The sequence below is a fragment of the Pipistrellus kuhlii genome, unplaced genomic scaffold (genome assembly GCF_014108245.1).
Source record: "Pipistrellus kuhlii isolate mPipKuh1 unplaced genomic scaffold, mPipKuh1.p scaffold_m20_p_66, whole genome shotgun sequence".
In the NCBI taxonomy this organism is placed as follows: Eukaryota; Metazoa; Chordata; class Mammalia; order Chiroptera; family Vespertilionidae; genus Pipistrellus; species Pipistrellus kuhlii.
Genome location: NW_023425569.1, coordinates 942,770 through 966,108, shown reverse-complemented (window position 1 = coordinate 966,108; position 23,339 = coordinate 942,770). Strand labels below are relative to the sequence as shown.

Genomic DNA, 23,339 nt, shown 5'->3' with positions numbered 1-23,339 from the left:
CCTACCAATTCAGGGAAGCAGCAAAAATGCCGATACAAGGAAACAGATCACAAACGAAAGAAATGGAGGACAAAAAGAGACTGGATATAGAGTTCAAAACCACGCTTATAAGGTTTTTCAAGAATTTCCTAGAAAAGGCCGATAAAATAAATGAGACCTATGAGGATATGAAAAGGGATCAACTAGAAATAAAGAATACATTGTCTGAAATAAAAAATATTATACAGAGTCCTAAAAACAGAATGGAAGATTGCAAGAATCAAGTCAAAGATTTGGAACACAAAGAGCCAGAGGACACTCCTCCACAGAAGCAAGAAGACAAGAGAATCCAGAAAGTTGAAGATAGTGTAAGAAACCTCTGGGACAACTTTAAGCGAACCAACATCAGAATTATGGGGGTCCCAGAAGATGAGAGAGAGCAAGATACCGAAAACATACTGAAAGAAATAGTGACAGAAAACTTCCCCCACCTGGGGAAAGAAATAGACTTATAAGTCCAGAAAGCACACAGAACCCCCCAAAAAAAGGAATCCAAAGAGGACCACACCAAGACACATCATAATTAAAATTCCAAGAGCAAAAGATAAAGAGAAAATACTAAAAGCAGCAAGAGCAAAGAAGGTAGTTACCTATAAAGGAGCACCCATATGATTGTCAGCTGATTTCTCAACAGAAACCATGCAATCCAGACGGGAATGGCAAGAAATATTCAAGGTGATGAATAGCAAGAACTTACAGCCAAAAATACCCAGCAAAGCTATCACTCAGAATCAAAGACCAGATGAAGAGCTTCACTAATAAAAAAAAGCTAAAGGAGTTCATCACTGCCAACCCAGAATTATATGAATTGCTGAAGGGGGTTCTTTAGGAAGAGGAATAAAATAAAGATAAAAATTATGAACAACAAATATGTAACTATCAAAAGTGAATCTAAAAATCAAGGGAATTAAAAAACCTGATGAACAATATTAACTGTAGAGGTACAGAATGGGAGTGGACTGACGATTCTTGGGGAAAAGAGGAGTGGGGGGTGCAGGAAGAGATTGAACATAAACAGTGCACCTATGGATGAGGACAATTGGGGGGTGGGGAAAGGGCAGAGGATGGGGTGGGTACCTGGTGGAGGGGGGGGCGAAATGAGGAACTTTTGTAATAATATGAACAATAAAGATTTATTTAAAAAATAAAATAAAATGGCACAGATATAGATATAGATATCTTTAACTGGATATAAATCTTTAACTGCATTTTGGGTTGTTTTCTTAAAAGCAAATTCTGAGAAATAGAAATGTTAAACATATGTCCTTTTTAAAACTAGTTTTTAATCCTCATCTGAGGATATGTTTTTATTGATTTTTGGAAAGAGAGGAAGGGGTGGGGGGGGGAGAGAGAGCAAGAGAGAGAGAGAGAGAGAGAGAGAGAGAGAGAGAGAGAGAGAGACATTGAAATGAGAAGCATTGATTAGTTGCCTCCCATACATGTCTCAACCTGGGACCTGAAACTTTGGCATGTGCCCTGACCAGGAATTGAACCCAAGCCTTTTGATGTACAGGAAGACGCTACCACCAACTGAGCCACAGGGCTGGGCCAAACATATGTCCTTTTAAAAGCTCTTCCTAACAAATCTTCAATTTTACTGAAGGAGATGATGAGGAAGAATGACTAATATAACATTTTCATGATTAAGAAAATAATTTGTGAACTAATATTTGATAACTACTCAATGGGTAAAAGACAGTCTCTTCAATAAATGTGTTAAGAAAACTGGAAAACTACGTGCAGAAGAATGAAATTGGATGCCTGTCTTACACCACTCACAAAAGTTAACTCAGAATGGATTGAAGACTAAAACATAAGGCCTGGAAACATGTAACTCCTAAAAGAAAATATAGGGAAAAGAATTCTTGACATTGATCTTAGCAACATTTTTTGGATATGACAACAAAAGTAATGAAGGCAAAAATAAGTGGGACTACATGAAAATTAAAAGGTTCTGCACAACAGCAAAAGATCAACAAAATGAAAAGACAACCTCAAAATGGGGAAAATATTGGCAAACCACACATCTGATAAGGGGCTAATATCCAATATACTAAAATTTATACAACTCAGCTGAAACCGGTTTGGCTCAATGGATAGAGTGTCGGCTTGGGGACTGAAAGGTTCCGGGTTCGATTCCAGTCAAGGGCATGTACCTGGTTGCAGGCATATCCCCAGTAGGGGGTGTGCAAGAGGCAGCTGATCAATGACTCTCTCTCATCGATGTTTCTAACTCTGTGTCTCTCTCCCTTCCTCTCTGTAAAAAATCAATAAAATATATTTAAAATAATAATAATAATAATAAATAAATAAATAAATAAAGATAAAAAGTGCACACAGAGAGAATGCCATAATACTCTCTTCAACCAGCCTTTAAAAAAAAAAAAAAAAAGAATTTATACAGCTCAATGCAAAAAACAATCCAACCAAAAATTGGGCAAAGGGACTGAACAGACATGTTTCCAAAGAAGACATACAAATGGCTCGAGGCACATGAAAAGGTGCTCATTAGCAGTAATCATCAAGAAACACAAATCAAAACCATGAGAGACCACCTCACACCTGTTAGAATGGCTGTCATAATACAAATAAGAGACAAATTGTTGGTGAGGATGTAGAGAAAAGGGAACCCTCGTGCACTGTTGGTGGCAATGTAAATTGGTCAGCCTCTATGGGAAACAGCATAGAGTCCTCAAAAACTTAATAGCTCTAGCATATGATTCAGGATATCGACTTCTGGGTATATATCCAAAGGAAATGAAAACAGAATATTGAAGAGATAGCTGCACTCACATATTTATTGCAGCATTGTTCACAGTAGCCAAGATGTGGAAACACACACACACACACACACACACACATGAATAGTATTCAAGCCAAGGGAAATCCTGTTGTTGTAACAACATGAATGGACTTTGAGGACATTATGCTAAGTGAAATAAGTCGGGCAGAGAAAGATAAATACTACATGCTATCATATAAATGTGAAATCTAAAAGAGTATGTGACCTTCTAGAAACAGAGTAGTGGTGGTTACTTGGGTCTAAGGCACATGTGTCAAACACAAGGCCCGCGGGCCAAATCCGTCCCGCCAGGCCTTGCAATGTGGCCCGCACCGCGCTGTCATCACTGCACTCCGCTGCGTTTCCATCACAATGACAGTTTATGACTGTTCAGTAAACCATTCGGCCCGCGATTTAGGCTGGATTTTAGATTTTGGCCCCTTCTCTGATTGAGTTCGACACCCCTAGTCTAAGGGGTAGGGGAAACTTAAAGATTCGGTGAAAGATCCATTTACTAGTAAAAGATGAGTGAGTTCTGGGATTGTAATTTACAAGATGGTGATAATAGTTAACAATGCTGTATGATACTTGAAAGTTGCTAAGATTGTACATCTTAATGTTCTCACCACAAAAAAAGAAGTGGCAATTATGTGGTATGATGGATAGTAATATTGCAGTATATGTGTATCAAATCAACACATTGTACACCTTGGACTTACACAATGTTGTACGTCAATTATATCTCAATAAAGCTGAGAAAAAGAAGGAAATATTTTATACTAAGCAAAAACACATTTGTCATACAAGTTTAAGATTACAGATAAGCAAAAATAATAATAATCACTTATAACTCCTCCAACCACTTGAGTGACACCAAATATTTTTTCTATTCTTAAAAAAAAGTGAGATCATAGTATACATCTCATGTAACTTGTTCTCTTTTAATCAATAATGTAAGAGTTCCATTATATGGATCTCCTATGATTTATTTGCTTAATCCATTATGGTCAACTTGGCTAGGATATGGTGTTCAGTTGTTTTGTCAAACACCAATCGTGATATTTCTCTTAAGGTATTTTTAAGATGTAATTAACATTTACAATTAGTTCACTTTAAGTAAAGAGCACCCTCAAGGTGGGTGGGCCTCTTCCAATCAGTTGAAGGCCTTAAGAGCAAAGACAAGTTTCCCAAGAAAAACAAAAATTATGCCTCTAGAGTGAGCTCAGAAGTCCTGCTCTCGGAGAGTGCGGGCACAGATCTTGTTCGATGAAAGGGAGGAGCTGCTGCAACAAACACCTGGAAATGTGGGCGTGGCTTAGAAATTGGGTAATGGGTAGAGGGTGGAAGACTTTTGAGATGCATGACAGGAAAAGCCTAGATTGCCTTTCAGAGACTGTTGCTAGAAACATGGATATCAAAGGTGATGCTGCCAAGTGTTCAGATGAAAATGGGAAAGGTTATTGGAAACTAGAGGAAAATGGCCCTTGCTTTAAAGTGGTAGATGACTGAACTAAATTGTGTTCTGTTGTGTGGAAAGAACTTGTAAGTGACGAAACTGGTTATTTAGCTGAAAACTTTGAAACAAAAGTTGAAGGTTTAGCCTTGCTGCTAATAGTAATGTGAAGGAAGAGATCAGCTGAAGAAGGAATGTTAAGCAAAAGGAGCCAGAATGTGAAGATTTGGGAAATTCTCATCCTGATCATCCTACACACAATGAGGAACTGTGCTCTGGAGAAAATGCCAGGGTGTGTGGCTGAACAGCTGTTTGCTGAAGAGGTTTGTGGGTTATGAGTGCAGCCAACGATGATCAGGGCAGAAAGCCCACCAGTTTAGACAGAGGAGGAACTAAAGGGAGGAAGGCTGCCAGACCTGGGCCTCTGTGGCAGGAGAGGGCTGATGGAGCTGCTGGGCTGCAAACACGTCCTACTTTAGGGAAAGGGAAGAGTGACTGGAAGGCAGTTCCACTTGAAAGCACATAGTAGTCTGGTTTGATAGGTTCACAGATGAACAGGACTTTTGCTCCAGCATGAGTCTTACACCAAGTCTAACCAATGACTGATTTGAATGATTTAGATTAGGGGTGTCGAACTCAATCAGAGAAGGGGCCAAAATCTAAAATCCAGCCTAAATCGCGGGCCGAATGGTTTACTGAACAGTCATAAACTGTCATTGTGATGGAAACGCAGCGGAGTGCAGTGATGACAGCGCGGTGCGGGCCACATTGCAAGGCCTGGTGGGACGGATTTGGCCCGCGGGCCTTGTGTTTGACACATGTGATTTAGATGATGATTTTGAGTTGTTCAGATGAATATTGGCCATTGCGTGGATGCTGGAATTATTGACTGATATAGGGTGGGATGGGATTAATGTATTTTCTATGTGAATAAAATGTGAATTTTTAGGGACCACAGAACTGACTACAATGCATTTGCATTTCCCCCAAAAGATAAATTTTGATATCCTAATCTTTGGTACCTCAGAATGTGACCTTATTTGGAAAGAGGGTTTTTAGAGGTAATCAAGTTCAAATGAGGTCATCAGGGTGTGCCCTAATCCAATATGACTGAGGTGTCCTTATAAAAACGGGACACACAGCGGGTAGACAGAAAGAGGGGAACACCATGTGGAGACAGTAGGTAGAGAATGCAGTTGTCAGCTCGAGCCGTGAGAACCTGGGCCACCGAGAGCTGGAAGAAGTGGGAGTCCCTGCTTTCACAGGGAGCATGGCCCCGCCGACACCTTGATTTTGAACCTCTAGCCTCCAGAGTTGACAGATTTCTGATGTTATAAGCTACCAGCCCGATTGTGGTATTTTGTTACAATAACCCCCATTGTTGAACACAGCCTCAATTTGGGGCTTTTATAGCTATACGACAGGCCCAGTGCATGAAATTCATGCATGGGGTAGGGGGTCGCCCCAGCCAGCCTATGCCCTCTCCAATCTGCGACCTGTTGGGGATATCTGGCTGCTGGTTTAGGCCTGATCCCTAGGACAGACATCCGGCAGCCAGACATCCCTCTCACAATCCTGGACTGCGGCTCCTAATCGCTCACCTGCCTGCCTGCCTGGTCGCTCCTAGCTGCCCCCCTCTGCCAGACTGGTTGCCCCTAACTGACCCCCCTGCTGGCCTGGTTGCTCCATGCAGCCTACTGTTCAGTCGTTTGTTCACCCCTCATTAACCCCCCTGCAGACCTAGTCACCCCACTCATCTTGCTTGTTCAGTTGTTTGGTCATTCCTCATTAACCCCCTTGCCACCCTGGTCACTCCATGTAGCCTGCTTGTTCAGTTGTTTGATTGTCCCTCACAAACCCCCCTGCCGGTCTGGTCATAGGCAGCCATCTTGTGAGAGTGTGAGGGTCAATTTGCATATTACCTCTATATTATATAGGACTAGAAGCCTGATGCACAAAATTTGTGCACTGGGTGGGTGGGCTCCCTCAGCCCAGCCTGCCACCTCTCACAGTCTGGGGAGCAGGCCTAAACCAGTCTGGCCTCCCTCTGTGGGCTGACCAGTGGAAGATGCCATCCCCACCCCCCCACCCCCACTGCTGCTGCCACTGCTGGCTGCCCAGGTGTTTTCATCAACACGGACTCCAGACCCTTCACCATGAAAAAATGACAACTTTCTTCACACATTTTCTAGATGTGTCTTTCATAGGATATGACATTTCTTTCTTTTTTTCTTTTAACTCCCACCTGAGGCTATTTTTCCATTGATTTTTAGAGAGCATGGAAGAGAGAAAGACAGAAACATCAATGTGAGAGGGACACTTTGGTTGGTTGCCTCCTGCATGAGCCCTGACCTGGGTCCTGGCCAGGGAGGAGCCTGTAACCTAGCTACATGCCCTTGGTCAGAATTGGACCTGCAGGCCAAGGCTCTATTCACAGAGCCAAACCGGCTAGGGCAGGATATGACATTTCTTAGCCCTCCAGCAGTGGACCTTCATTTTTTCCTCCAGGAGTGAGGTGGAAAAACCCTCGATCACTTTCTTGGATTCTTATTACCCAAGTTACCAAGAACGCTGCGAGTGGCATACAGGGAGCTTAGCCAACAAGCAGTCAGAAATGTGTTTTCTCTGCAGCTCACATGCAGAGGCCAGCCTGCGGGGTGCTGTCTCCCGGCGGTGGCGACCTGGGTACACTCCCTGCCTCTCCGTTCCCACTCCGGAACTGCGGGGTGGTGGCCTGGGCACACCTCCCTGCATGTTGTTCTCTCAGGCTCTGGGCCACATCTGGCCCCTCCTCCGGAGCTGGTCATGACCGTTACGGCGTCCCAGCCTAATTTGCATATTGCTTCCACACACATATCTTAGGGGCCCAGTGCATGAAATTCATGCACTTGAAGAGGGGGATCCCTCAGCCCAGACCACACCCTCTCACAGTCCAGGAGCCATTAGTCGGACATCCTTCATGCTGCCAGGAGTGGGAGAAGCTCCCACCTCCACTGCTGTTCTGGCTGAGCGGCACTCCCGCTGTGGAAGCACACTGACCACCAGGGGGCAGCTCCTGCGTTGAGCATCTCATTGAGCATATCCTGCATGTCATAATGAACGGTCATTTTATGTTCGGTCCATTTGCATATTAGCCTTTTATTATGCTAATGACCTGGTGCACAAAATTTGCACATGGGGAGGGGAGTGTCCCTTAGCCCAACCTGCACCCTTTCCAATCTGGGATCCATCGCAATCCGGGACTGCTGGCTCCTAATCACTCACTGCCTGCTGCCTGAGTGGCCCTAACCACTCTGCCTGCTGGCCTGCTTGCCCCCAACTGCCCCTGCTCGACAGCCTGATCATCCTGAACTGCCCCTCCTGCCGGCATGCTCACTCCCACCTGCCCTCTCTGCTGGCCTGCTCACCCTGAACTGTTCCCCCCACCAGCCTGATCACCCCCAGTGTCCCCCCCTCTTTCTCCCCCCCACCCCCCCGCCACCGCCTGCCTGATCACCCACAAATGCCCTACCCTTTTGGTCCCTAACTGCCTCTACCTCAGCTCCACCAACATAGCTTTGTCCAGAAGAATGTCTGAAAGGTCTCCTGGAAGGTTGCCCAGTCTAATTAGCATATTACCCTTTTATTAGTATAGAGGCCTGTGCACAATTTGTGCACTGGTGGGGTCCCTCAGCTTGTGGGGATTGGGCTGAAACCAGCTCTCTGACATCCCCCCAAGGGGTCCCAAATTGTGAGAGGGCGCAGGCCAGGCCGAGGGACCCCACTGGTGTATGAATCCATGCTCTGGGCCTCTAGTATGCAGGTAGGATCTTTGGTTAATCTCTTCCTGCCCTTTCCCCTCCCTCCTTCTCTGTGATTCATTAGTCTGTTCCATGTTCCATGCCTGTGGTTTCCGCTCCTGCATTGAGCATCTGCCCCCTGGTAGTCAGTGCATGTCATAGCTACTGGCCAGCTGGTCACTTAGGCTTTTATATATGTTATGTCTTAGCACAGTTGCAATCATTGCCACAGAATTAATTCAGATACAGAATTGCTGTTAGAAAACAAACAAGATTCTGAGGCTTTCAACTTGCATTGCTAAGTGAAAGTATTAATTTAAATGGTCTCTTGGTGACAGAAGATATGACTTTGGGTGGTGGGAACAGGGTGTAATATACAGACCTTGTAACATGCAAACCCACACCTAAAACCTGTCTGTTTATGTTGACTAATATCACTCCAATCAACTTAATAAATATAAAGAGTAATTTAAATGACCTCCAATCCCGTGGGGACGCCCATGCCTTACCCTTTGACTAAGTGGGCTTTGTTCGTGCTATTTTTTAGAAATGCACCTTGTCTTAAAAGAGCAGTTCGGCTGAGCGCTGGAGAGCCCTGATAACAAGCCCTTGGACTCAACCCTGTTGCTTGGCCGGGAAGCTCCGCCCACGGCCTGTGAGGCTCAGAGGCAGTGTTTATGTGTTCCTCGTCACTGAATTCTGACTCAAGCAGTCAAGGTGTCAGAAAAGGAATGCCAGAGCATGGGGTAGGACAGTACCGGCTTACATCCTGGAAAGACTTAGGCGCAATGTTTCTAGGCTGGTCAGTGCTTGGTCTCCTAGACAGGGGTCAGCTTAGGCCAGGCAGGAAGGGACAGCAGGTAGGGAACACACTGCGTCCCAGAACAGATGTGGACAAACCATCACAGTGGAAATAAATATTAGCTTTATTAACACTTAGAGTGCCGTTCATCTATATTCCATAACCCAGGTCACTTAAAGTAACCCTGTGCACCACAATCTTTCAGATGAATTAACATTTAAAAAAAGCAATTTTCATTGTGCTAATTATTGCAGCCTTCATGCATGATAAATCTAAAAAAATGTGTGCCAACAATATACAAATTTCCATATAAACAAAGTCACTGATCACTAACAAAATATAAACATGGTTTCTTTCACATTAGATTTTTCAAAAGCTATTTACCAGCAAGAAAAACAAATACATAAAAACTCCAAAATTTTATACATTTTTACAAGCACAACTTTCAATGAACAACACAAAGTCAAAATATGCATGAAATGTGGCACATATCACGCTGTATCTGGTTTCTGGGAGGTTTTAATTATACTGGCTCTTGTAACATAATAAGCTTAGTGACATTCAACTTCAACAGTGGACTGTATTCCTAACACAAGTAACCTTTCGTGGTACCGCATATTAAAAACAAGGATTTCCTTAAGTATAAGAACATTGTCAGATTGGAAATTTAATTTCCAATTTTTTTTCCTGCCAGTTACTTAGCATACACAGTACAGAATAGAGACACTCAATGTATGTTTGGACATTTCTAAACCAATTTATAGTCAATTGCAGAGAATAATAAATGAGGTCTGACCTTGCCCAGTAAGAAAACACCTAACTGTTAACATCTTTCAGGGTAGGTTAAGGAAACAGTCAACAACAGTAGGACCAGCCAAGAGAGCCTGGAAACATAAAAGTTGTGGCATCTTTTCAAGACGAGTTATTTTCTCACGTTTTTCACAGCTCAGAGCATTCTAAGGCTGTTTTAGTGGGCAATGTGTTTTTGCTACTGCTTAAGATCTACTTTTTCCCCTTAATTTGCACTTCAGAGAATTCTCAAAAGAGTATCAATGCTCTTCCTTCCAGGAGTATTTTTAACTTATATCTAAGTAAACTTGTATCTAATTCTGGAAATACAAACATGTTTTGCATGGTTAAAAACGAAATTTTAAAAATATTTTGATCAGCCAGCTGAAAAATATATTCATATAGTAAATAATCTCTCAAAAAGCTTTTATATATATTTAATCCTAACTAAACAGTACCCTTATAAAAAACAAGTTAATAAAAATGTAGAAACAAATGAAAACAAGAAATTACTGGGATATATAAATGTGCCTACAGACAGACAGAGACATTTCCACACACAACATCCCCTGATACATGGAGTTGCAAGCATACTTTCAACTTAGTCATAGATTTTACAATACATATAAAATCAGAAAGTGAGTTGAACTCCTGAGTTCTTTAACAAAGAGAGAACCAAAATGAGCATCCATAGTAAAAGCAGTAAGGTCCATTTAAGTCTGTAACAGCAGTGCAGTTACTGACCACATGTTGAAAGAAGTTAAAACAGAGACACAGACAGTAGTTCAATGCACACATTCATGATGCTCATACACACATCAACAATTATTGGTCAAAGTAGTACATCAGTGTACAAATTAAAAACTTACAAAAATGTGCAAAAAGTCAACCTTGTAGGAAAAAAACATTATTATTTGTACATTATTAGAAACTGCCCAGCATTCAACTGAGATTAAAATTTTTTACAGAGAGAAACGAATAGGTTAAATATAAAGAATGTAATGGCTACATTAAAAAATGTACATTCAGCCAAAAGGTAAATTTACAAATTGATAATTATAGTTTGTAACAAAGTTTTTTCTCAAACTTATCCAAGTTTGCTTTTATGATGATATTTGAATAAAAAGAACCATGTGAAATGTAAGAGATGTCTGACATTAAAAGTATCCTTGGTATTAAGTATTTTATATTTCTGAATGCAGAGTAGCAAATTTTAAAACCAACAGCAATAGAAAAAATGTAAACCTTTTACTAATTAACATTGTATTAAAAACAATCCTGTTTGTAAAGAAGTATTCTCACCCTCAGACACGGTGCTTTTGCTTGAAAAGGGTATACTGCAAGGTTGGCCCCTTCCCACTTCCTTTTGCCCATAAGCCTTTTCACCTGTGTTTCCATCAGTCCTCCCTTCTTATTCCAGGTGGGAAAAAGTCTTTGGAAAAATTAGAATGTATCAAATGCATTTTGGAGTCTAAGTATCTACTAGAGTTTAAGATTTTGTTTCTTATCTCTCCCCTCTAAGTAATGCTAATGCTAAAATCACCACTAGTTACATATGCTTTTAAAAATTAAATTCTAAAAAAAAACACATAAAAGTGCTTTTTAGTATAATCACAAACTTTACTGTTCTCAACTGTCATTAAGGGACGCAGATATCCTTATTTGTGGACCAATGCTGCATGTATACTGGAACACAGACTCATATTTTTATGTTCCCAAGTGTCTATGGCACAAAGCAGACATGTCTTCACAGCTTTCCTGAAATGTCTTTCAAGTCAATCCCAAGTTCCTAAAGGTGAAGACACTAGGAAGAAAGTACACTTCCAACCTCAGGCCTCGCTAGTCAATGTGTCTATGGTCAGCTGTGTTATATACTAAGACTCGCAGGTGTACATGCTCAAGTTTGCAATGTCTATACAGCTCCATCAGAGATGAAGGGAATTCTGCTGCCTAAATGCAAACACGGAGCACCTCTCCTTTCACCGGAGGGGAGACTGAGATCCAGACTCTACTAGGATCTACTTTATCCTTCCTCTCCCATTAACTTGCTGGTGGGCAGAAGTAACATGCCAATCATTCTGGCAACGTGTGCAGGGAATATAAAAGCTTTGGTTTAAAGTGATTCTGATAATGCAGATTGTGAATGCAAACAAGAGTAACAGGCATAGGGAATAGCAGGACTCAATACTTTAATGCCTTTGCTGTTTTAACAAACATATATTACTGTCAATTATAACGCAGAATAATGAAAAACATGAAGAATTTCATAAAAGACTGGGTGCAGGCAACAGATAAGATTCTATTCTTTTCTCTAGCTGACTCCTCCTGTACTTCTGAAATGATCCCCATCATGTCCACTCTCGCCATCACCGAGAGGAGTCTCCAGACTCGCCTGAGAGCACGAGGCGAGTGGGAACCGGTGGCTCTGACCCTTCCCTCGCCTGCAGTGGCGTCTCGTTCAGATGGGCAAGGTCAGCAGGATCGGTGGCTCCACAGCATGTGCTCCCTAGCCAATCAGGAAGAGTTGTAAGAAAACTTCCTTCTGAACGTTTCATAAACTGACACACGTAAGAGGTAAAGTAGCTGGTTTTGATAATGTCTGGCAGAATTTCTATCCCAAAGAGTTCATGAAGAACTATGCAAAATCAATTACTTCCTATTTAAGGGTTATATATAAGCTATTATACAGACATACAAATTTAATTTTAATCTACTTTTAGCAACCAAGAGCTTGGCAATTCACAATAAATACCTTTATTAAACAATCATTTATACTAGTTACTGGTGGAGAATGCTGGTATTCCTACCCAAGGATGATTACTCATCCATCATCAGTAGGTCATACACATTTGAGTTGTTCCTCCAAGAACAGAAACTAATCTAACTGAACATTCACACCTTTCCTCTCTTCCCATCCCTGTTCCACTACACACACACACACACACACACACACACACACACACACTCTTCACAGAAATGTAAGTTAGAGTTTTCATTACAATATTAGATTAGAAATTTGCTATCCCTGGATTTCTTGCTCATTGCCCTAAGTCTCGTTGCCTGAACATTTGTAAACCATTTAAACACCTCTTTAGGGCAAAAACAACCATTCTACCTCTGCTATGATAATCAGAACCGAACCATAACATACAAAGAATCGGGACAGTGTCAATCTGATTGAAAATCAAGTAACCCACCAGAAAACACTTTACCATCTGTCTTTAGAATTAGAATACTCTCTCCTATCTTAGCAGTCCACGTCTAGAGGAAACTGTGGTGTGTCTGTGGCAGATTAATGCTGATATTTATCTTCTAACATTAAAAAAAAAGAGGTAGAAAAGGGGAGGAGAAGGAAGCAGGCAGTAAGAAATATTTAAGGGCTAATACACAGTCTAAGGCCAAACCAATTCTTGAAACTCCTGATTTGGGGGGGAAAAAACCCTTCATTTTGGTGGGTAACATGAATTATTCATATAAAATAAAATTAAGGCATACAGAGAAAAAGGCACTACCAAAAATTAACAATTAAATTGCTTTTCATTAACATTTAACGATCTAAAATTCAAATAAATATGAACATTACATTCATAACAAAGGGCAAAACTAATATAAAACAGGAAGGTTTCAAGAAATTGCCCGGATCTTAGTATAAATAACACTGTTGACAGAGTTCAATTTCTATAACATTTTTTAAGGTATTTCGACAACTTAGACCAAAAGAAAAGTGTTTTTTTTTTTTCTTTCTTTTTTCTTTAAAAGAAACAGAAGGAAAAAGCACTATTTATGGAATAAATGCCCTTCATCGCCGGAACTGTCTGAGCAGAGGCGGTTTGCGGGAGGGAGTCCTGAGAGAGAGGCTGCCTGAACAATGGAGGTGCCTCTAATTTGGGGCTACTTTTAATTCACGCTGTTAATGACATTTAGTTTACAATGGCCAATAATTACCCAAAACTGCTATTTCCTTACATCACAAAAAACCGTCAGATTTAAAACATCGTTGCTGAGTTCTGAGTTAGGTACTGCTAGCCCATGCTTCCTCCGAGACTGATGGTCTGACGCTAACTCAGTGCTGACACAATAAGCCAGTTACTGAGTAAGCAAATAAAAAAGATTCACCTTTTTAAAAAAAACTGAAAGATTGCTCTACTTGACTGACACCAGATGATCTTCTATCCAAGGCTATTGGTCCCTAGACCCCAAGTGAAACCCCTGGCTCAGACTCTGCCATGGCCAAGGCGTTGAGCCTATACACTATTCAGATAGGATTTTCTTAACGACTTCACACATCCTTTCCACTCTGACAGAGAAATAATAAGATCAGACCCGACACAGATAAGAGGTAAGGTAGCAGAAAGCTGCTCTAAACAATTTTTCTTTTTAACGTAGCTTCTAGAGAATAAGACAGACTCTCAAGTGAAAGCCAATTCAATTTACTCTAAAATAAGCTTTAATTTTTTTTAGTTAATTCAACCTGTGCGTTTCAATCTCAGATAAATATGGAAGGTTGACAATGCCTCTGAAAACTGTCTAAGGCAACAGTCTTGAGCCATTTTTTCAAGTTAAATATGTTTGTAAATGAGGAAAATGAAAAAATTTAAAGATATTCATACAGAAAATTTCAAATGAAAGAATTACTAACCATTACTAAATTTCCATTAGTCATTCATTTTTCAACCCTTTTATTCAATGCTTTTGTTTGCAATGTAAAATCTACTTGGCCAAAACCTAGGGCCTGCCATTTTGACTCCTGCAAGGGCCAAGCGGGGATACTTCCTGAAGAGCAGCCAGACTGCCGGGACCTCTCCAGCACCAAGTCCGCCAGGCAGAGTGCGACATCGTCAAGGCACAAGCCAGCAGTCTGCCCCTTTCCAGCCTCAGCACAGCTCTACCCAACAGAATGAGCTGTGCATCTAAAAGCGGAACACGTTTAGAGTCATCTTAGAAAGCTCAGATTTCATTTGCTGATTCATACCGTTATGAGAAAAAGAAAAGGGTGGAGTGTTATATCTAATTGCCCCTGATAAAGGTGTTTTATCTCAAAAATTCATTTTTAAAATTTACTTTTGGTCTTCCATATGTCATCCCACTTCAAGCTTTTTTGTTCTAGTAGCTTTTATATATATTAACTTTTCTTGTGGTTTTGGTACCTTTACAACTTATTTAAAATAAATTCACATCACATTTTATATAATAACTCTGTAAACTATTAGTCTATTTTTAAGTCTTTACATAAAGAACAGTACTTTCCCATAGCTAATAATATTTTCCTATAAAACAAAGGTCTTCTGCAGCAGTGTTAAAGTAGCGATTTCTTTTCAGGTGATTTGTTTTCTATGCATTTAAGTCAAAGGGAGACCAGAAAAAGCAAACAATTTTGCTTTGGTGTCACAGTCTCCCAAGATCTCTCTAAAGAGCGCTTGTCTCTGATTCTGCACCACCGGTGACCCCGACAGACCCCAGGTTGGAAGGAGCCACAGAGACAGAGAACAAAGGAGAAGCCCGGCCCAGACACTGGCTCGCTCCAGCGGATGCGGGGCCTTCCCTCACGAGATGAGGAAGGACAGCTCCTGGTCCTGGGGCGGTGCGCACCATGCAGGGCTGCTGCTGACTTCCCAGGGGAGACCACTGAGTCATACCTTCCTGGCGAGCTGCTTCCGTTGACTAGAGGGGATGGGAATCTTTGTGTTTTGGCTTCTCCTCAGACTAGCTAGTAGAATTTCAAATTTCCTACAGAGAATGACAGAGGACCTGATACAGTAAACCACAATCTTAACGAACTTCAGACAGCGGCATTCCCAAAGATCATACTTCTTAGCAGAAAACAAAATCTGCATTCCCCATGAATCCCCCAAAAGGCATCACATGTAGGGCCTCCAGGAAGACTACTATTTTCTAGATCTTTAAACATAAAGAACTTTGCACTTGTTTAATAAACAGAAATACTGAAGGGCCACATCACTGATATCATTCATATTTTTGAGTAGCTCCAGTCCATCAGGGGTCATGGCTTCTCCCAGCTGTCTCCTTCCATCCAGAGTCCTTGCTCTTAGTGGATACATACTAGAAATGCCGGGCAGCGTTAGCTTGCCTATAAGTAGTTAATACTGGTTTTGATATGCTGTGCTTTTCCCACGACTATAAGCTGAGCTGAGGGGAGAACATACGCAGACAGCAGAGTTGACGAGCTGTGTGTGGAAATCCATTCTGTCTCTAGCACGCGAGTCCTGCGTTGGGTGCGACGTGCAGCTGGGAAGGCATGGCTGCTACTCCTGGTGCTGAGGTCCTTCACCCCGACTGCAAGCAGTGGTATTTGCTTTTGTAACACTCTCACTGTGCATCATATCGCCTCCTCTCTGGAATTACTGTTTGTGAAGAGCCTGCTTTGCGAGTGGCCGCAGCAGTCTGTAACGGAGCTGGTCTTTACCACAGGCTCCTGGACTTTGGCACTCGGACATGGTGAGCAGGAGGGTTCTGTCGGGAGCAGGTGCGGTCCTATACACTGTGGTTTGTTCAGCAGCATCCCTGCCTCGACAGCCTCCTAAGCTGTGAAGCCAAAACTGCCTCCAGGCCTTGCAGGCTGGAGAGAAGCAGCCGCCCCCTGAGAGCCGCTGCTACACTATTTCTGAGCAGCCTCGCATTCTGTGATCCCCAGACAAGGGTTTCTCTCATGACACTAGCTTCATGGAAACTCCAGGTTAAACTCTCAGTTCCTAAGAAATGTTACCCTGCGGGGAATCAGGAGCTAGAAACAGTGAGATGTAATCCACATTATGTTGATTATTTCTCCTTTCTCTTAATTTTGGGACTTTCTCTTTCAGGTAAAGATCACACTTTAAAATACACTAAACAACACGTACTTCTGCTGCTCTTTATTCTCGATTGGCAAATGTGGACGCTTCTACTGCGCACACATTAATTAAAGCACCCTCCTCTGTCCTTTAATTTGGATTTGCTCATTGACTTTCATATCTGTTTTAAAATAAAATAGTATCTTATTCTTTTTAAAAACAAAAAGATATCCCACAAGGTTTATAAATCCCAGTAACATGGATCTTCTATAGTGTATTTGCTTATTGTACTGGTTAAGATTAACAAATAAACTTAGCTCTTAGAGATTCATATTTTCTATCATGATTCCTACTGAGCGAGAAGCTTGGTATATAGAGGTTAGGATCTAAAGAATACAGATATGAGGAGGAACCTGTATTCTTTAAGTTGAGTACCCACCCTAGACTCAAGTTTAGGGCTCAAACCCCAAATGAGGATCTATTTTAAGTACTATCATTAAAAACTACAAGTAGATATCATTTTCTTCTCCTTGTTTTCCGTGTCTCTCCATCACCACCGATTCGCCAGTAGCACAGAGAAAAACCCTCCAACCTTTACGTGTTCCAAATGATTTGTTTGTACTAGAAAGAGTGACCATGTACTAAAGTGCTTTATATGTCTGAACCACATCAGTACACTATAAAAATTTTTTAAAAAGTTTCAAGTTCTTGTAAGGGAAAAACGATTAAATATAAAAAAATTAGGTTACTGTTATTAAACAAATTTAACCAAGAATCAAGAGAAACATTTTCCCTCTTGTCTTTTTCCTCCCCATCTCTCTTTGTTGTAAGAAGAAAGTGCCGTCAGAGAGAAGGTGCAGGCCCGATGGGGGCCGGGGCGGGAGGGGCTGCTAGTGGCAGTGCACGAACATGTGCCTCAGCAGCTCCTCCGCCGACGGCCTCAGCTTGGCCTCCGTGAAGATGCGCTGGAGGAAGTCTCGCGTGTAGTCTGAGACGTGAGGGGGCAGCGTGGGGTTTGTTGGCTGAGTGGCGATTTTAAAGATGGCAGCCATAGCTTCATATTCCGCCCACGGAGGCTTCTCAGTTAGCATTTCTACCACAGTGCAGCCAACACTCCTGAAGAGGAATTTAAAAATTACATTACACAAACAATAGCATCACAAAGAAAGTTACTACAGAATGAGAAACAGGAGTGAATATACATTAAATGTGACTGATTTCAAGTTTAATTTCATTAAAAGGTTGCAGCTATATGTAACATCCTATATAACTGAGGTAATATGCAAGTTGACCGTCACTGCAACATACAAGACGGCCCCCCCCAATGTGGACACAAGGTGCCTGCCACAAGATGGATAGCAGGGGAGGGAAGCTGAGGGGAACCAGGTCTGCAGACGAGGGCAGTTGTGGATGAACAGGCCAGTAGGGAAGGGCAGTTGGGGGAAACCAGGCCAGCAGGGGAGGACAGCTAGGGGCCACCAGGCCTTCAGGGGAGGGCCGTTAGGGGCAACCAGGCTTGCAGGGAAGGGCAGTTAGGAGTGACCAGGCCTACAGGGGAGGGCATTTGGGAGTGAGCAGGCTGGCAGGGGAGGGCAATTAGGTGCAACTAGGCTGGCAAGGGAGGGGTATGGGATGACTGGGCCAGCAGGGGAGGGCAGTTGGGAGGGACCCAGGCCTGCAGGAGAGGACAGTTAAGGCTGACCAGGTTAGCAGGAGAGGGCAGTTAGGGGTGACCAGGCTGGCAGGGGAGGGCAGTTAGGGGCAGGCAGGCAGGCATGGGGTTGGGAGCCAGTAGTCCTGGATTGTGAGAGGGACCAGATCGGATCATGCCTGAACAGGCAATCAGACATCCAATCCCAGATTGGAGAGGGTGCAGGCTGAGCTGAGGGGTACACTCCTCCCCACCCACCCCCTGGGCTATGCACAAATTTTGTGCACCGGGCCTCTAGTAGTTTAAAGATAAAAATCAATGTAAATAAACCACAATTTATGGTTAAGCACAAAGAATTACTTTAAGACTACCTGAATTCTAAGAGACTAACAGTAAAAATTAATTACTTCTAAAGTTCTTTTCATTTCAGAGAAATGAAAAGCAGTTTTCTAGTGCTGAAGTTGCTTAAAATAAAACCCTGAATGAAGAATGGAAGACATGCCCAAGAGCTCTCTGTATTTAGTCAATGATTAAGCTTCAATAAGGCAAAGTAAAATATTCACCCTGTAACCCTGACATCCTGTTTCAAAGTGCGAAAGAGCCCTGAAACCCGGCGCAGACAGACACTTCCAGCCCATGGAGCAGTTGGCGCAGCCCCTCAGCAGACCTACCAGATGTCCGCCTTCCGGCCGTAGCCTTCCCCGCTGATCACCTCGGGGCTCATCCAGTAGGGCGTGCCCGTCACAGACTTCATTCCTGTCCCCGAAAGGCAGATTGTTTGAAGCCGTTTGCTGGCCCCAAAGTCTCCTAGCTTAACGTTGCCTGTTGAATCTCGCAGAATATTTGCGCCTAAAAATACGAAACATCCTTATTTCATTCTTTCTATTGGCAGTTTGGAATGTGTAAAAGGACAACAGCAGAGAATTAAATGCAGCAGACTCTTCAATCTGTCTCCAAACTGCCGCTGGCACTGCCAGGCACGGGCAGTGCCCAGAAGGGTTCACTCACACACTGAAGATTTAGCACAGGGTGTGCGTGGAGGCCAAAAGGGTCTCCCGCCGGAAAGGCGGGTGCGGGGAGGGAGCGGCCGCGAAGGGAGAAGGGCGAGGCAGGGGGCAGCACAGCAGGCTCTGGGCCAGTGTCTCTGTCCTAAAGCAAGAGGATGCGGCTAAAGCTCATTTCTCTGAGGAGGAATGCCCATGCTCAAAACTTCCAGCACTTTCCTCTCCTGCTATAACTTATTATTAGTTATCTTATATAATTTCTCTAAATATTGGGTTTTGCTTTATATTAATGCTACTTCTCAATTTCTACATGCTAAACCTCTCTAAGCAAGCTTCTAGCTTTCTGTTTTAAGATTTCGTTTACTTTTTTTTTTATAATATATTTTATTGGTTTTTTTACAGAGAAGAAGGAAGAGGGAGAGCTAGAAACATCGATGAGAGAAAAACATCAACCAGCTGCCTCTTGTACGCCCCCTACCGGGGATATCCCCGCAGCCAAGTATATGCCCTCGACCGGAATCGAACCCGGGACCCTTCAGTCGGCAGGCTGACGCTCTATCCACTGAGCTAAACTGGTTTTGGCTCATTTACTTTTATAATAAACAACTTATAAACTGGCTTGAGGTTGTGGAATTCTCTGCGGTGAAGTGCCCCTTTCCTCGCCACGCTGTCCCTGCAGGTCGTGCACAGCCCATGAAGGAATAGCTGCAGGCGAGCGGAGATGGGAATTACTGGGAATCATTCTGCACAGGAGCTTGTCTCCTCTCCCCCACTGGCTTCCTCGCCCACTTGTTCGTATCAGTATAAACACAAGGATATTTCTTTTACTTTGGGTTACAAACTAATGTGACTTTTTCATTGCTCAATTGTTCCAGCCTTGGCCAGGGGGAACTCTTCCTACTGGCTCCAGTGTCCTTTTGTCAGGACCCATCATTGCGTTCCTATTTTTGGTCTGGGGTTGGTTTTTTAGTATCTTCTTACTTTTGCTCAAGTCCTAGAATCAGCCCTCTCTCCAAAGAGCCCTAGTTACTTTCATTTTTTAAAACATATTTTTATTGATCTCAGAGAGAAAGAGGGAGAAAGAGACAGAAACATCAATGATGAGAAAATCATCAATTAGATGCCTCCTGCACACCCCATACACTGGGGATCGAGCTCACAACCTGGGCATGTACCTGACCAGGAATCAAACCGACTTCCTGGTTCATAGGTTGATGCTCAACCATTGAGCCACACAGGCTGGGCCCTAGTTACTTCTAATGTTATCAGAAACCAAGACCAGGGGCTAGGTTCATTTATTTTTTTATTCTCTCTTTCCCCCTTTATTTATCATTTTAAAACTCAATCTTTTCTTCTGGAATTGCAAGTCTTGTTTCTGTCTTATGTAAATTATTTCTATTCTCATTTTTATCTTTTCCTATAAACTACCAGTTTTTAAATAAGCAATTTATTTTAACTAAAATTGAAACTTCGTTATTTTAAAACATATTTTAAATGAGAGGAAAGAAGAGGGAGAAACATTGATGTGAGAGCAGAACACGGATTGGCTCCTCCTGCTTGCCCCTGGAACCTGCAACCCTGGCATGTGCCCTGACCAGGAAGTGAACCGGCAGCCCTTTGGTGCACTGGACCACAGCCAGCCAGCCGCAGTGGCCAGGGTGGCTTGTTATTTTAAGCCTCCTGTAACCATAACCACATATTGTTTTTAAGTGGGGGGAAATGATAAAAGATCTTTTAAATAGTTTCTTTTTACTGATTTGAGAGAGAGGAGAGAGGGAGAAACATCAATCAGTTGCCTCCTGTACACACCCCAACTGGTGAACAAACCCACAACCGGGTGTGTGCCCCAACTGGGAATCAAACTGGCAATCTTTTGGTGCATGGGACAACCAATGCTCATTGAACTGAACCACACTGGCCAAGGCTTAACTATCTATCTCTCTATATAAAAGCCTAAGCGATCAGAAGACCAGCCGGTAGCTATGACACGCACTGACCACCAGGGGGCAGATGCTCACCACAGGAGCTGCTACCTGGTGGTCAGTGTGCTCCCACAGCAGGGGCACCACTCAGCTGACAGACGGGCACCAGATGCCAGACTCACACGACTGGTGAGTGCAGCTGTGGCCGTGAGCCTCTCCTGCGGACACTCCCCCTGTATGGCTGAGCGGCAGTGGCCCAGGTACAGCAGGGCCAGGATGAGCAGGAGTGGTGGTGCCCAGCCCGGGCTCGGGCTCCTCCCCGGCCCCCTGCTGCTTTCCACACTACTTTGTGCTGTGCAGGACCTACATGGACAGCAGGCTGGAGCCCAGTGAGCTGGCAGGGAAGGCTGGGCTGCAGCAGTGTGGAGGCCCGCTGATCCCCGCAGATCAGGCCAAGGGACCCCACCAGTGCACCAATCCGTGCACCAGGCCTCTAGTATTTTATATTCTCAAAAGTCCTTTTCTTTAATGGCCTCTAAGGAGTGAGTAGTGGAGAAAAGCTACACTATAGACGGCAGAGAATGCATACTGTCCATCCCCACTGTGAGCTTCCGTCCTTGTCTCTGTCCCCCCAGAAACCCCAGCCTGGCGGGGTGGCCCTCCCAGCTCTGCCGGACTGGACGCCCTCCCAGCGGACCGCAGATCTGAGGGAGGCACCCGCTGTCCTGCGCAACAGCAGCGACCCCGTTCATCAGGCAAAGAGGACTCTGTGAAAAAAGCCACTGTCTCTAAAACATTTACCCAGGAAAGGACACACACAAGCCAGATTTTACTGGCTACAAGCAGGGAAGGAACAGTCCCAGGCAGATCACAGAAAGGCAGAGCTAACTCTGGGAGTAATCACCATGCTGAATCACTGCCTATCCATACGAGGGGCTGAGTGAAAAACTGTTCCCAATAAAGACTCCTAAGTTTCCAAACTTATTTTGGATACCTTAAAAGAAAACTATGAAGGAGATTTTTCAAACATATACAAAAGCAGATAGAATATGTGTATATATACATATCCATGCCCCAGCCCCACTGTGCTGCCAGCCTCTCCCTCTCCCCCTCTCATATCATTTGAAACAAATGCAGACTTCAGGATCAATAGTTCATTAGTTTTATAAGATAATGGCTCTTATTACACTGAACAGGATGGACAACAACTCCTTAATAATGTTAAATATATGCTCAGTGGTTTTTACATTAAAAAAAAAAAATCAGAACCCAAAACAGGCCCATACATTGAGACTCAATGACTCATATTTTAAGCCTTTCCTGATCTAAAGGTCCCTGTGATCTTTTCCATGCACTTTAGGAGGAACCTGCGTTGTCTGCCCGTAGCTTTTCTAGTGTCTAGGTCTATTGACTCCGTCCCAAGGCATCCTATTGGCCATGTCCGTCCGCTGATATGTATGTTCTACAATTCTAAAATTTGGTAGCTGAATCTAAAGGCTTGATCAAATTCAGATGATGATGATGATGATGATGATGATTATTATTATTATTTGCCAAACTACTTCATAGATATGATGATGTAATCTAAAGATAGGAAGTATGTTATGCTCAACTGTCTATGTCTTAGATGTCACACCTGTTAATGTTTAATGCTTACACCTATGAATTCATCAGTGGTTGTAAAATGGCACCATTCCATAATTCCTTCATTTGTTAGTCAAAATATTGCTATAAAGACAAGATTTAACCACTATGTGGTCCTCAATGGCACAGTCAGTAAAAGAAAAGCGGAATAAAGGGACTGGACCCTGTTATGAAATAATGAGTTGATTCCCTAACAACAATGATCTGTTAGTTTTTATCCTAGGGTTCACTATGAACTCAAAGGCTTAAGTTTAAAAGTCATCAACTATCTTTCTTTTTCCCTAACAATTTAAAAATTTCTCATCATAAAATTTGGGAAACAAAGAAAAAGTAAAAACTGTGAAGAAAACCATTATCACTCATCTTGCCATTTGGAAGTGACCACTGTTAACCATATGAACATTTTTCTTCCAGGCCATACTTTCATTTTACAAACATTGCATCTCTAACTTACACTTCATGTTCCTCCTCTCCATGTGTTTGCCCTATCATCATCACTTAAATCAGCTTGCTTCCTGCTTCATCTGACTAGTGTGGTTCCTCACTCCTGGCAAGCCCATCTGGGGTAGCTCATGAGTGCTAAAGAGAAATGGACTTGAATAGAGATCATTCCTAAAAGAATAATCCCCAGTGTGGTCCTTTAAGCTGTCAGGGGCCTTGACACCTGAGGCCTGCCTAAGCGGGCA

At 42.9% G+C, this 23,339-nt stretch overlaps 1 protein-coding gene across 5 annotated transcripts in view; it reads right to left on the bottom strand.

The window, feature by feature from the left end:
* Positions 1-8,961: 8,961 nt before the first annotated feature.
* MAP3K2 (mitogen-activated protein kinase kinase kinase 2) overlaps positions 8,962-23,339 on the bottom strand; it is a 75,001-nt gene continuing 60,623 nt past the window's right edge. For 4 of the 5 annotated variants that reach the window (XM_045575123.1, XM_036420286.2, XM_036420285.2 and 1 more), the window contains 2 exons: positions 18,755-18,932; positions 8,962-17,548 (listed from right to left, as the gene is read on the bottom strand). In XM_045575123.1, coding sequence (XP_045431079.1) covers positions 17,323-17,548; positions 18,755-18,932 — 404 coding nt within the window. In that variant the 3' untranslated portion in view covers positions 8,962-17,322. The remainder of the gene's footprint in view (positions 17,549-18,754; positions 18,933-23,339) is intronic. The other variant, XR_006740421.1, reaches the window with a different exon arrangement.